This window comes from Candida jiufengensis (assembly GCF_024610255.1).
Source record: "Candida jiufengensis strain CBS 10846 chromosome Unknown scaffold1, whole genome shotgun sequence".
Classification (NCBI taxonomy): Eukaryota; Fungi; Ascomycota; class Pichiomycetes; order Serinales; family Debaryomycetaceae; genus Lodderomyces; species Lodderomyces jiufengensis.
The window spans coordinates 1,082,747-1,097,428 of NW_026261562.1; the positions used below are offsets into that span (position 1 = coordinate 1,082,747).

Here is a 14,682-nt window from a genome sequence, read left to right on the forward strand (position 1 = left end):
GCTCATTTATTTTCACTTCATTCTCTCTTAAAAGTCTCAAATGTAGTCGGAAATAGAGATTGCGAAGAAAAAGGATTTTAAATTGCAGTATAAATCGGTTAATTTTTTATCATGTGTACCGCCAAAGATAAGTTATTCTTCCAAAGTAATGATCTATTAAAAAGAACCAAAGCATTGAATTATGCCTAAGGAAAGGGGTTAGGATACATAACATTTCGATTAGAAAAGATTAGTGAAAGGAATTTGGACTTATGATGTATTTTTATGGAAAATAGACTAAAATTTTGGATGTATTATGAACAGTTTTTCAAGGTCAACAAAATCAAATTTTTAAATAAAATGACATCAGAGTTAAATATTCTGATTCAATTAGAATCATATCAGTCAAGAAATTTAGGGGTAAAAAGAAGATTTGGAATATGGGGTTTAATTATATAAGAACTTGATTAAGGAAATGTTAAAAAAATAGATGATTTAAAAATTTCAATTAAAGAGTAGTGTAAAATAATATTTTTACCAATTTAGGTTTCAAATTCCAGTGTGTTTTAAAATTGTTGCAAAAAATTATCTATATTTGTGTAACTTTATGTATATTCAAAGTTTATCTATTAGATAAGATTATAATACAATTAAGATTATCATTTATACCCCAATTGTTTTACTTATTTCGAACATTTAATCCATTTAATTTAACTTAAAGATTTATTTATTAATTTCAAATGGATTTTAATATATATAAACAACTAGATTTCTTTAAAAAAATATTTTGATACATTTGATTTTCGATTTTTTAGATTAAAACTTTAAACTAACATCAAGACCAATAAAACAAGATGCCAACATTAATAGAAGCAGGTATATTCCTGACTTGTATACTTTTAATAATATATTTATCTAAGAATCAAATATGTGCCTTTTTATCAACAAACAAGAAACAATTAAGTGATAAAGAAAGATCACCATCATATTCAGAAAAATCTAAACCACAACCACCACCAAACACAATTCCAAAATCAAAAACTGTATATGGATCAAATGAAAGTATGCCTGTACCAACACCTTTAATGATAAGACCAGAAGAAGTTCAAAATTATGATGATAGACCATGGAGACCTTTTAGATGGCCATATCATCAAACAATGTCAATTTTTAAATTAGATATAAATCATTGGTTAGATATGGATAAATATTATCATCATTTTATTACTGAAAAAAATAGAATTAGAATTAAATATGGTAAACAAAATTTTGATATGTTACCTGAAGGTGTTGAAGCATGTACTGAATTAATGGAAATGGTTGTTGATCATATGTTAATTAGATATCCTTTATTATTTACAATTATAAAAGATGGTTCTTGGCAAAAAGAAGGTAAAATTATAAGAAATGAAGTTACTAAAGAAGTTATTGATATGACATTACCATTAAAAGAAGCACCTTTAATTTATGTATCTAAATTTGCAAAAGAAGATTTTTATGTTGTTTTAAAAAATGAGAAAGATGGTTTACATTATTTAGTTGGTGGAGCTGTTCCTTTCTCGGGTGGTAGTTTTAGTGTTAGTGATAAAATGGGTCAACATATTGATGCAATACATGAAGATGTACCATATTATAAAACAAGTTTAAAAAAATCAATGGAAAGATGGTTTAGTAAAATGAGACCAGAAGATCCAGTTGAAAGAGCAAGTTATTATATAACATGGGATACAAAATTAAAATGGAATAATGTTTTTCAATTAGAAAAATTTTTCCCAAATTTATACAAGGATTTAGATGAAAGTGATCCAAAACAATTTAATGTAAGAGTTGAAAGACAAACATTAAGAAGATTACCTAAAACTCAAGCAATAATTTTTACAAATCATCCAGTATTTTATTCAATTGAAGAAATGAAAGATGAACCAATGATTCCATCATTAATTAAAAAAATCCTTTATGAAGGTCCAGAAGATATTTTAAAATATAAAAATTTTGAAATGATAAGAGATAAATTATCTCCTTATTTAGATTCATTAATTGAAAGACAAATTTCAATGGGTATTATAACTAATGAAACTCCTTTAAAAACTCAACCAAATTATCCTTTTGCTTATTGGGTAAAAGATAATAAAACTCAATCTGAATTTGAAGGTTGGAATAATCCAAGTCCTGCTTATAATAAAAAACATATGAAAACTGAAGGGTTTGATGCATCAAAATTAAATGATAATGAATAAAATTTAAAAGAAAAAATAGTAAAACAAAAATAAGTTGATTTTGTACTATTGATCTACTTATTATAAAAGTTAGATATAGTTTTATGTATGTAATTATATTGAATAATATATTATATTTATTATGTATACTATGATTATAAGTTTTGCTCCTACTAATTATTTTTATACATTATGTTGCTAGCGTAGAATTTAACTTAGCCTTGTACTTTAGAAATTTATGACAAATTTGGTACAAAAATCCAGAAAAAATTTTATGTTTTGAGTTATGAACCATTTGTTTAAAAATGAAATTGAGCACTATACGATCAATGCCTATAACATGACTGTTGATGGCTATGTCATTAATGTTCACTACTCAAATCAGGAATACATACGTTATGTATTTATTTAACTAATTTACTACCAGCAAAGTTTTAAGCATAAAATAGATTGGTCTTTGTGATTAAGTTAATTACCCTTAACTTCCCTAAAACATTTTAGTTAAGGTACAAGATACACAAGAATTCTAAAATTTATTACACTAATTTGACTGAACAATAAACAATACAATAACTGAAATATGTATAAAATCTTATGATAATTCAATCTTACAAATCTTGACTTCATTTTGTGTTGTTATGCTTATCCTTAATGATTATATTATAAATCTTCTTGAAATCTCGTGAACTTTAATATCTATTAAGTTCGTATCTTGTAAACTTATTTTCTAGTATTAACTCTATTTCATCAAAATAATTTTTAAAAGAATAGCAAAAATAATTCCTCGAGGAAATTATTAATAATATTTATTTTATAATTTTAATATTCTAAAGTAAATTATTTTTACAACCAACCATTATTGAAAATCAACAATCAATACATAATAGTTAAATATTATATTTTAATGAATCATATATATATAATATAAATATAATCAATGGTTAATCTATTATTAAATAATAATATAATACCACCAATTTCGATTAAAACTTTAATAATATGTTTAATTTGGTATTTTATATCATCAATAACTTCACAATTAACTAAAATTATATTAACAAAATTTACTTATCCATTATTTTTATCACAATGTCAATTTTTAATTGGTGCAATATTAGCTTATTTATTTATTTATTTAACTAGATCAAATCCAAAATTTATAAATTATTTTCCAAAGGGAAGTATACCATCAATTGAAACTCATAAACAACCAATATTATCAATTTCCATATTATTAAAAATTTTCCCATTAGGATTATTTCAATTTTTAGGGAAATATTTTTCATTAAGTGCTACTTCATTAATTCCTTTACCTACTATATCAAGTATTAAAGCATTAAGTCCTTTATTAATTGTTCTAGGTTATAGAATTATTTATAAAGTTATTTTCCCTTTAATTACTTATTTATCATTAGCACCACTTTTAATTGGAGTTATATTAATAATAACATCAGATTCTATAAAAAATCCAAATTCAAAAACTAATTTATTAACTAATGAAGTAAATGAAATTGATCAAAAACAAATTAATGGTATATTATTATGTTTAATAAGTACTATTATATTTGCAGGTCAAAATATTTATGGTAAACAATTAATTACATGGGATAATAATGATGAAGAAATTCATAATCCTGCTTCATTAGTTTTAAATACTGATTTAACAAGACCTTCAACTCCATTAGTACCAAATTTTAAAATTGAAGATCAAAATTATTTTCAACAACAAATATTTCAACAAAAACAACAAGTACCAATAGAATTAGATAATTCAAGTAATGATGAAAAAACTAGTTTGAATGGAAGTCAACATTCAAATAATAATTCTCCTAATGATTCAAATGGTAATGGTAGGAAATTTTTACATGTAAGACAAAGAACAAATTCATTAAAATTACCATATTCAACATCAGATCTATCATTAGATCAAATGAAAGAAAATCATTTATTAACTCCACCATCTCATAATAATCCAACAAAATCTTCTTTATATCAAAGTACAGTGTTGAAAAATAATATAAATATAAACAATCCATTTGGTTATATAATTGAAAAATTTGAACTCAATAAAATATCAAAACCTGATAAATTAACAATTATACTATATTGTTCATTAATTGGTTCTTCATTTTCCATATCAGGGTTCTTAATGAATGAATTACCATCAATGTATAAACAACTAACTTCAACTATTACGTCAGACCCAACAATTACAACTACTACATCATCAGATTTTTTACAAATAATGATATTAATAATACTAGATAGTATATCTCATTTCTTACAAACATTATTAGCATTCCATTTATTAGGTTCAATACCAGCATTATCTTATTCCATAGCATCAATGTTAAAAAGAATAGTACTAATAACAGTATCAATAATACTAACTTTTAATTTTTCAACAACATCAAATGATTCCCTTTTAGTATCTTCAAAATTAAATAATTTAACTTTTGAACAATGTTTGGGTTTAGTGCTTATTGGTATTGGTTTGTATTGTTATGATAGGTGGGGTTCTAGAAGTTTAAAACCTAAATAGATAATTTTGCTTTCAATAAATAATTAATATATAATAGAGTATAATTTCACCAACTCGTTAATAATTTTAATCCGATTGCATCGACTGTTCACAAATGATGAACTGGAACTAATAATAAATACTCTGAATTTGAATAATATTGAAATATATTTTCATAAAATGTTTGGAGGCTAGAATGCTCAGTTGAAACAAATTTTTTTTCAAAGAAAAAAAACCTCAACCACGCCCGTAAGTTCCTTGACTAATCCTAAAAAACTAGTATCACTATAGTATGCGTTGTAGAGAGCAGCAATCGTTGAAACTAAATAAATAAAGAATTGTCGCCCTACAATAATACACATACATGTACAATAATGAGAAAAAGAAGAAAAGAAAGAAGGTGCTTTGATTTTGAAATTTTTTTGGTGATGGATTTTTTATATTAAAAGAGGTTGCTACCATATTATAAGTACTTGATTTAGAATAACGTGCGGCTTCCTAATATTTTTTATTTTTATTTTATTTTATTTTCCAACTATAATTCAATCTGACTTAATCAGTTAGGCAACACCAATTTCATTCTCATTCAATTGTATAAATTTCAACTCAGTTTTATATATCACCATCTCGTTTAATCAAAAATCACTATACCAACTAATTAGAGATAAAGAGTGTTTAAAGATTTTTGCAAAATGAACAAATTCATAATACTATTATCATTACTATATTCATTAGTATTCATACAGGCAATAGATTTAAAAGTGAAAATCCAAAATTTTCCCACAGAAATAGATCAATTATCACAAATTTTTAAATCCAAAATCCCAAATTTAGGTAATTCAAATAGAATAAAAGCTCAATTATATAAATTACCTAAAAATACAAATAAATTTAAAAATATAAATTTCCACCCAATTGATCAACCAGTAATAGATAAAAATTATCAATTTAATTTAAAAAATTTACAAAATGATGAAAATTATCAATTAATTATAGATTCATATGATTTTGAATTTGAGATAAATAGATTTAAATTAAATGTTTCAAATGATGAAGTACAAGTATATGAAGATAAATTAGGTTCATTAACCCCAAATAAAACTTCACTAGTATCAGTTAATGAACCATTAATTATATCAATTAAATCATCAATAAATTATTACGAAAATTCAAATAATGCAATTGTGGACATGATAATGAATAGTCCATTTGGTTTCATTTTCAGAAATAAGACATATACTATAATTTTTATATTTTGTTTATGTTTAATGTTAGCTCCTTATATTGCAGAATGGATAAGTCCTGAATTTGCAGCTCAATTTAAAGATGTACCTATTCAAGATGCTTTTAAGACTTTGGAACAACGTCAAGATGCAAAAAAACTGAAAGAAGTTAATAAAAGTGGTGATGATATTGATAGGTTTTTAAGTGGTGGTGGTGTTGAGTCTGTTGTTGATGAAAAAAATGTTGTTGTTACTGGTAGAAAAACTGGAAATAAATCTGGTGTTAGAAAGAGATAAGCTTCCGATATTTGGTTCCAGTTACAAAGTAAATATAGAAGATATCAAAATTAATAGAAAAATCATATAATTGTTACAAAACTTATTTCATTAATGTAAAGTATAAACTTTCCCCAAAGAATCACCAATAACTAATTTAAAAAATCCTCTAATTAATTTATCATCATGATCAACTTCAGAACATTTAAATAATTGTAAAGAAGTAATATTACCTTGAATCTTGGTTGATAAATCTATTTTTTGTATAGATTTGAGTTCCCAATTTGAACTAATACAAGTTAATTCAAATTTTCCTATTTTTTTTGATGTTGATATTGCAAGGTAATCGTTTGACCAATAGACGTGATTGTAGTGATTTGAATATTTTGAATCGAGTGTTGGTAAATCTGTTAGTCCAAATGCTATTGTTGTTATGTTTTCATAATTATTGAATTGATTTGTCTTTAAAATTTCGTCACCATTAATGGTATAGATTTTAAGTAAATTATTTTCTTTGCCTTCATATAAAATTGCAAAATTCCCAGTATTATTTGAGATTGAAACTAAGTTGGTTGTTATTTCAAACTTTAAGTTTGATGGAGGTACAATTTTTCTAATAAATTTAAACCTTGTTAAATCCCAGATTATCAACAATCCACTAGTATCAATTGAAATTCCAATTTTAAAACTTTTACTATAAACCATACTAGTAATACAATTAAAGTGACCTCTTAAAGTAGCAATATATTCCAACGAGATTTTAGGTTTTAATTTACATTTCCAAACATTAATTAATCCATCTTCTCCACAAGTTATAAAAAATTTAGATCCAATTTGTAAAATAAATGAAATATCACAACAATGTAAATTTTCAAAAATTTTATCATTTATTAATAAAGATCCACTTGAAAATTTAGATTTTTTAGATTTTCGAATTAATAAATTATCTTCACTTGATATACAGTTTTGTCTACCTACCCAACGATTTGAATTTATTGAACTTATTTCTAATTTAACTATTGGTGATTTCAATTTAGATTCAAATTCTAATTTTGGTGCTGAATTCGAATCAATTAAACTCATATAAAAATCTGGAATATTTAAAACTTCTTTCATAATATGCGGTTTTTGAAATACTTTTATTGGAGTTTGGCCAAAATTATTTATCATACCAATAACAGCTCTTTTCTCTACTTCATCATGTATATGATCTAAATTTATAGCTCCATTATACGAATAATGATGGAAAACATTTAATGCATCAATAGCTTCTTCACCATTTTGTTTATACCCAAACACTAAATCAATCCATGAATGTAAATTTGCAGAAACAAAAGGACTTTCTAAAGCTTCTCTATTTTTAGCTATAAAGATTTTAGGATCACCATGAGCCCATGGAGGTAATTCAACATCATTTGCTGATTCACCATTTTGTAATTTACCAAATTCAAATTTATTTGTATTTACCAAAAAATCAGGTAAGTAAAAAAATTCAGGAATTAATTCTCTAACATCTGTTGTATTATCTTTTGATGCTGAGCTCCAAGCTTTTTCAACCGAATTAAACAATCTATCTGCATGATCAAATTTACCGCCTTGTAATAATAAATATGACTGAACATATGGTTTTAATCTAATTAAAAAAGAACTAACAATCATTGCTGATGAATAATGAGTACCATAATGGAAAGCAGGAGCATCTTTATCATCTAAGCTATGTAACGCTTCAAATCTCTCTTTAAATTGATTAGCTCTTGCTTCAGTTTGGGCACCCATTGGCTTTGACAAATCTCTAAATGTTTTGGGATTTGATAAATCCAAATTTTCACTTGTATAATCAGCAATAACCCATGGAAAAACAGGATATTGAGTTAAATCATTAAATGTTCTACCAGCTAAAGTATTGATGATCATAAGGTAATAAAAATTTGAAATTTCACCCATTTTCCATTTTTGAGTAGCTGACAAAGTAAGTAAATTATTTAATGAAGTACTTGAAAAAGCTGAAACTAATTTTGATGAAAAACTTCCATTGGTATCTGAATTTGAATTAAACAGTAATGCTTGTGATAATTCATAATCAATACCCTTATTTGTAGTAAGGTTTTGTAATTTATTATGAATTGCGTTTCTTTCTTTTGTTGTTAAACAAGTTATTAAAATTCCTGCACCATCACTGAAAAACATTTCTAAGGCATTATCTCTTAGTAAGAATTGACGTTTTGAAATTGAACTCAATTTATCTAAACTCCAATTGGTCGATCTATGGGTTTTATAATTTGATTTATCAAGTTTTTTGGATTGTGAATTAACTAACTGTAAAATTGGATCTCTTTGTTCTTCTGGTGCATCGTCCACATCAATTATATTTCCATCGTCTCCATGAAAATAATTTTCAATTAAATATAAATGACTAACCCCTAATATCATTAAACTTTCAACAGGTACCAATGCATTGATTCTACTGATATTCCAAAGTGCCATTATTTTATCTCCAACATATAAGCTTCTACTAACTCTTCTATTCTTATCATCAAATTCTTTGGATGCTTCTTCATCAATATCTCTTGCATCTATTTCATCTGGTCGATCATCTAATTCTATTCCATTGCTATTATCATCTTTTGATAAACTCATAGTATCAATTTCACTAGATATTAATGCAAAATCATATTCATTTGATTCATCATAATCATCAACTTGTTTTAAAGGTATATCAAACGTATATCCAAATTTTTCAGAATGTGGTACTTGCTCTTCTTCAATTAATCTCGTTCTCATTCGATCGACATTCTCAATATAATCTAGGGTGTATCCACCTTTTACTTTACTATCACCTAAGATTCTTCTTGTTTCAGTTTTCTGTGAATGATATATCTGGAAATAATGGTCAGTGTTCTCTTTTAAATCTTGAACTGTACGGTTATATTTCGTCAGTTCATTGTTCATAGTTGATTTTTTGATTTGTTCACAATCTTTTTGAAAACTCTTGATGTATATGCTGTTCATTTGGCCAAGTTTACCACCGTTGTGAAGACTAACACTAATCATATTGGATACTTTCATAAATTCTTTCTTAGCAAAACAATGTTTCAAAGTTTGTGATTCTTTGATGATACTTTTAACAAATGGCGGGTATTTTCTGAGTTTACTCAATGTTTCATCATCATTTTTCAGTACTAAATTTTCAAAAAACTCAGACATTAATGCTTTATCACAATTTAATTGTCCTATAATATCATGAAATTCTTCCTGTCTTAGCAAATAAGTAGTTCTTAAAAAGTTGAATGGTATTTCTGGATTGACACTCTCATTTCCGGATAAAACAATACCTAATATCAATTTTATTGCAACAGCAATTTGTTCATTAGTCAAAACAGTTCTATTTAATATGGTAATTTGTCTGTATAATAACTCCTTCAAAAATTTGGTTAAACTATTGAAACTTGATTTAAAAATAATATCAACATCACAAGATATTTTCAAAAGGTTTAATAAAATGCTTTCACTCAAGATATTTTTAAGTCTGTATGTTTCATTCCCAACTCCATAATCAATGACCGCTATGATGCAAATAATAAAAGTAGTCAAATCATCAAAAGAAATGAAGTATTTTTTATACACTAATTCTTGCTCATAAATAATTAAAAACTGAGCAACATTATTAAACAAGTAGTTTTCATTGTGGACAAAATTCGATATTGATATGAATTCATTAACATGATTGAAAATTTGTGGGAAAATTAAATCTAATAATACAATTTTGGAAAAATCACTTAAATTTTTAAACCCATTTGCAAAATTTGGACTACTTAGGTTAGATATATAAAACTCTGCAATAAAATCCACCAAGTTTTTATATGTCTTTTTCAAATTTTCTCGTATTGCATCATTTTCATACCAACTTGTACTTAATTTGAGATAGCCTAGTAATTCAACAAGTCCCTCCATAAAATCCTTTGATTTTTTCATTTCAGACAATACGTTGAACTTTTTCAACCAATCTAAATATCTATTAATCAGATGAATCACATCAAAAATCAAACTAGTATTTTCGGCGGATCCAGGTTGTACTGGTGTAGAAGGGGTACTTCCCATTAGTTTACCTGTACTTAGACTCATGGTGTACATTGCGTTTAATTCCATGTTGTTTAATAAAATTAAAAATTCTGGCATTTCAATATGATTTAGTGAATCGGATTTAAAATTGTTTATTGTTGGTGATGTTTCAGTAAAAATTGAATAAGATGCTAAGAATATCGTACTTAGAATACTCTCATTTTTCCACCACGATTTGAGTGACAGTGTTAATACATCTAAACCCCGATTAATTACAAAGAATTGTTTCATAACATGACCACCCAATAACTTTAACAATCTTACCAATAATCTAATTCCACATTTTACAACAATCTCTGATTCAAAATTAAATAACAATAGGATCCAATGAACAGTGATGGATCTTGAGAATTTTTTGAGTATCTTGATTGAGGTAGTTGGATCACATAGACAATCTGTTAATGCTTGCAATGCTATAGTACCACAAAGTGTTGAACTTTCAGAATTATAAAGGGCATGAATTATATATGAAGATACTGTCATTATTGCTTCTGCAGAAGAGTCCAAGGTTAGTATGATTTTTAATATCTGCAATAATTGTTCCTTAGTTTGATCTTGAAATTCAACATCTTTCAACCTCAGACTTTGCATAAAAAATAGTAGCCTTTTTAATATTTTTGCTCTTTTGAGTTCTATTAAATTATGTGATTTGTAATTCGAAGTTGTAATTAGACTTTGAATATGGTATAATAAAAATCCAAAGGAATCTGTTTCATAGAACAATTCAAAATTCAATACTAGTATTCTGTAACACTCGTGATCAACTATAGCAGAATCAGCAGGATTTTCAAAATCAAATCCACAATAAGATAATAAGACGTTTAATAAGTTCATACCACGACATCCAGATAATTCTGCAATTCTTTCATCAATAAAACCATAAAGATCAAAATCTAGATTTTCATTTACAAGTTTGTATTTGATAAATAGGAGCTGCAATAAGTCAAATCCATTGTTCAATTGAAACTCTTTGTACAACCTCCAATTATTAGAGATTGCTTTGAATATTATGTTTAATGAGATGTAAAATGTTGAATCTCTCAATTTTGGATCCGTTAGATCCAATGAATTTTCTAGAGTTTGTAACAATGTTGATAAAAAATTGGATACATGAAAGTTCTGATAAACGTTGTTGGAGTTATAAAACTGTAGCTTTGAATCAGATTTGCTCTGTTTAAAATTTATGTCTGTGAAAAAATCATTTGAATCATATAGCACTTGTTCTTCCGTGAGCTTATTCAATGAAGTTGTGATGGACTCTTTATTTGTATGAGATTGAGCTTCTTTAGTATTGCTTTCTCTAGTTAATGATGTAAGTTTACTAATTGATGACTTTCTGGTTCTTTTATTATTGGATTGTGACTGGTTTTTTTCGAACAATTTAGTATTGTAATTGAATAATGATCTATAACTTAATTGATGAGTCAAATTCCGTATAGATTCTACATCTTGACTTTTGAAAATCCAGTTGTACCCAATTCCCAAGCCATACAAAAATTGAATCCACTCTATGCTTAAATTTGTGTTTAGTAGGGTAAAATTTCTAAATAAAAGTTCAGTGTTATCTTTCATGTTGTCATCACCAATTGAGATTTTGTTCCATTTTACACAATCATTGTGGATTGCTGGACAAGGTATGCTTTCACTATATTCTCCGTTTAAGTAGAGACTTAAATTGGTATTTTCATTGTATGTCAATACAACTTGCGAAAAATCTGGAGATTCATTTAGTATTTGATTAAACATGATTTGAGTTCTTGACTTGTTTATTATATTATTTAAATCCACCATAAATTGATTCCCATTTATTATTTGGAACTTTAGTATTAAATTACTTTGTGTACTCACAGGGTCTGAGCTTGATAATGTGAAAATTGTGATAGGATCATTATTTTCTCTAAATTTTTCTAGTTTGAGCCATGAATAAAAGGTAAAAGATTTACTTATTGATTTGTCGAATGGGAAGTTTATTTGTTGAGTTGTTAACATGAATGGGAAATATGCTGGATATTTTTCGCAAATTTGATCCAATAAATCTAAAATATGAAATTTGGTTGTCGGATTAGATGTTGAAGTTAATAATGCTGTGATATTCCTGAAAGTTGATATTTTACATCCAAATTCCATCATTGTTATTATAATTTTAGTATAATGATAAATATAACTTGCATTGTTTGTTACCAGTTCCGCTTGCTTCAATTGTTCTAGATATGAATTGATAATTTGTTGCAAATATTTATGGAATTTTATCTTATAATTATAGTTGAATGATATAACAAAATGAATAATCCCTAACACAATTGATCCGAATCCCCCATCAACTTTATCTTCGTTTTCCAAATTTCGTAGTACTAACTCCAAACTATCGCCATTTATCAGCCCTTCTTTTTCAGGTGAATAATTTACAATTTGAGGAACAACTTCAGAAACTCCATATTTATTACTTTTTTTCAGTAAAACATCTTGCCAAAACATCAATGAGTCTTTATCAATTTCAAATTGAGGACATATCTCTTTTAAATTTTCCATAATTATCATGTACTGGTCTTTTTCATCTTCATTGTCTAGATTGTCTGAACTCATGACAAAATCACTTTCTTATTGCATTTATATGTAATTCACTCTCCTTTTAAAAGGACTAATTGACAATTGATATCGTTAAAGCTTTGATCTTATGTTGGTTGTATTTATTATAATTGTAAACCATAAATAATAAATTTGCAGTATAATAAATTTCTTATCGTGGGGTATTTGGTAGCACCCGAGACACGAATTGATTTATACCAAATTAACATCAAGAGTTTCAGAAAACGATAAATTGCAATCCATTCTACGCATGAAATGTAATTTTATTAATCATTAAATCATTAAAAAAATAAACTACAATTAGCTCTGAGCTCATTATAAAATCACTTGAATTTCAAAATCATCTTCTAACTCTGTATCACCAACAACTTCATCTAAATTCATTTCTTCATCATCAAAAATTAACTTAGCATTTGATAAATTTACTTCAGATTCTTTCAAACCCTTTTTATCTAAATAGAATTTTAATAAGTTTCTTAACTTGGTATCTGGTGTAACTTTGCATAGAATCTTCTTATTATCTTTACCTTTTAATCCAATTGAAAAAACTCCATCGCCAACTTCAATTGTTTCACTATTTGTTGGATCAGCGGTCTTATCTTCAACAACCAAGTCTTCTTCATCACTACTTGATTCATCTTCCTCTTCCTTTTCATGAGTTTCAGCTATAGCAGCTATCTGTTTATCATTTTCTATTTCATTATTATTTTTTAGTTCAGGGAAAACATGCATAAAATTCCCACTATTCATTTTCGATATGAGAAAAACCAGTATCAATGTTGGATCCATTGATTCAACTTTGTCTACTAATGAGTTAAATTGGTTTCCTGGTGGGGGTATTCTTAAGGTTTTTGGAGTATAAAATGAATGAATTAAAATCTTACCTTCTACCCAAACTAGACTACTTAAACTATGGTCATATCGAGTAAGGTAAATTTCTGGTAAATGAGTTTCATAAGTCTTTTTGAAAAAATCAACTGAAGATTTTAAAATTTTATCAAATGATTTTAAACCTTTACATCCTAAATCAACTTGAGCAGTTATATTTTGTGGTGTTGGTAATTTTGTGGTAACTCTTATAATGTACTTTCTTTTCTTTTCATTTTCTTCAGTAAATTTGTATGATGTTGAATTTTCGTCAACATTTGATGATGTAGTTGTTAGTGTAACTGAAGGTGATCTTTTTGGTAGTAGAACCAGTTCATCATCTGAATCGTCTGATTCATCTAGTAGTGGGGTTGATGATTGTTTTGTGTTTTTCTTGAGATTAATTTGTAGTTCAATTTCTCTTCTCATTTTTTCTTTATCTAGTACTGGTGGTGTACTTGATCCTTCAAGTTTGGTTGGTGATTCTTTGGATTCGGTAAAACTTGATTTTGGAGTTATAAAATCTTCAGATTTATCTTCATTTTTTACCAAAGTTGGATCTTCTGATCTGATAGGTATGGGGTTACTAAATTCTGATGATATTGGTGAGCTTGAACCCGGTAATGGCTTACTCTTTGTTTTCTTTTTCTTTCTTGAACCTAATAATCCACCACTTAATGAAAAAAAGTCATCTTCTAATAATCCTTTTCTTTTATTTTGTTTTTGAGTTGCATCTACCGATGAGGGAGCTGTAACATTATCGTTATCTGTACTGGCCATATTTAACACTTATTCATTCTTCTTGCTTCTTGTTATGTAGTTGTTGTAATTAAAAACTAACTTGGCTCTTGAGATTAAAAATCTTGAAATCAAAATAATGCGGCTTACGATAATT

The 14,682-nt window shown here is 26.5% G+C and overlaps 5 protein-coding genes across 5 annotated transcripts; 3 read left to right on the top strand and 2 right to left on the bottom strand. All coding sequences in view use genetic code 12, as the record gives it.

Annotated features, from left to right (window-relative positions):
- Positions 1 to 833: 833 nt before the first annotated feature.
- On the top strand, positions 834 to 2,216 carry KGF54_004250 (uncharacterized protein; the record flags this gene model as incomplete). Its single annotated transcript, XM_051764929.1, has 1 exon — positions 834 to 2,216. The coding sequence occupies one exon, from the start codon at positions 834 to 836 to the stop codon at positions 2,214 to 2,216; it is 1,383 nt and encodes a 460-aa protein (XP_051618292.1).
- A 916-nt stretch (positions 2,217 to 3,132) lies between these two features.
- Positions 3,133 to 4,737, top strand: KGF54_004251 (uncharacterized protein; the record flags this gene model as incomplete). Its single annotated transcript, XM_051764930.1, has 1 exon — positions 3,133 to 4,737. One exon carries the CDS (start codon positions 3,133 to 3,135, stop codon positions 4,735 to 4,737), a length of 1,605 nt encoding a protein of 534 aa, XP_051618293.1.
- A 671-nt stretch (positions 4,738 to 5,408) lies between these two features.
- Positions 5,409 to 6,236, top strand: KGF54_004252 (uncharacterized protein; the record flags this gene model as incomplete). Its single annotated transcript, XM_051764931.1, has 1 exon — positions 5,409 to 6,236. The coding sequence occupies one exon, from the start codon at positions 5,409 to 5,411 to the stop codon at positions 6,234 to 6,236; it is 828 nt and encodes a 275-aa protein (XP_051618294.1).
- Positions 6,237 to 6,326: 90 nt separating this feature from the next.
- On the bottom strand, positions 6,327 to 12,917 carry BPH1 (Bph1p; the record flags this gene model as incomplete). Its single annotated transcript, XM_051764932.1, has 1 exon — positions 6,327 to 12,917. The coding sequence occupies one exon, from the start codon at positions 12,915 to 12,917 to the stop codon at positions 6,327 to 6,329; it is 6,591 nt and encodes a 2,196-aa protein (XP_051618295.1).
- A 318-nt stretch (positions 12,918 to 13,235) lies between these two features.
- On the bottom strand, positions 13,236 to 14,567 carry KGF54_004254 (uncharacterized protein; the record flags this gene model as incomplete). The annotated part of the gene is made up of 1 exon (XM_051764933.1): positions 13,236 to 14,567. The coding sequence occupies one exon, from the start codon at positions 14,565 to 14,567 to the stop codon at positions 13,236 to 13,238; it is 1,332 nt and encodes a 443-aa protein (XP_051618296.1).
- Between the last annotated feature and the right edge of the window lie 115 nt (positions 14,568 to 14,682).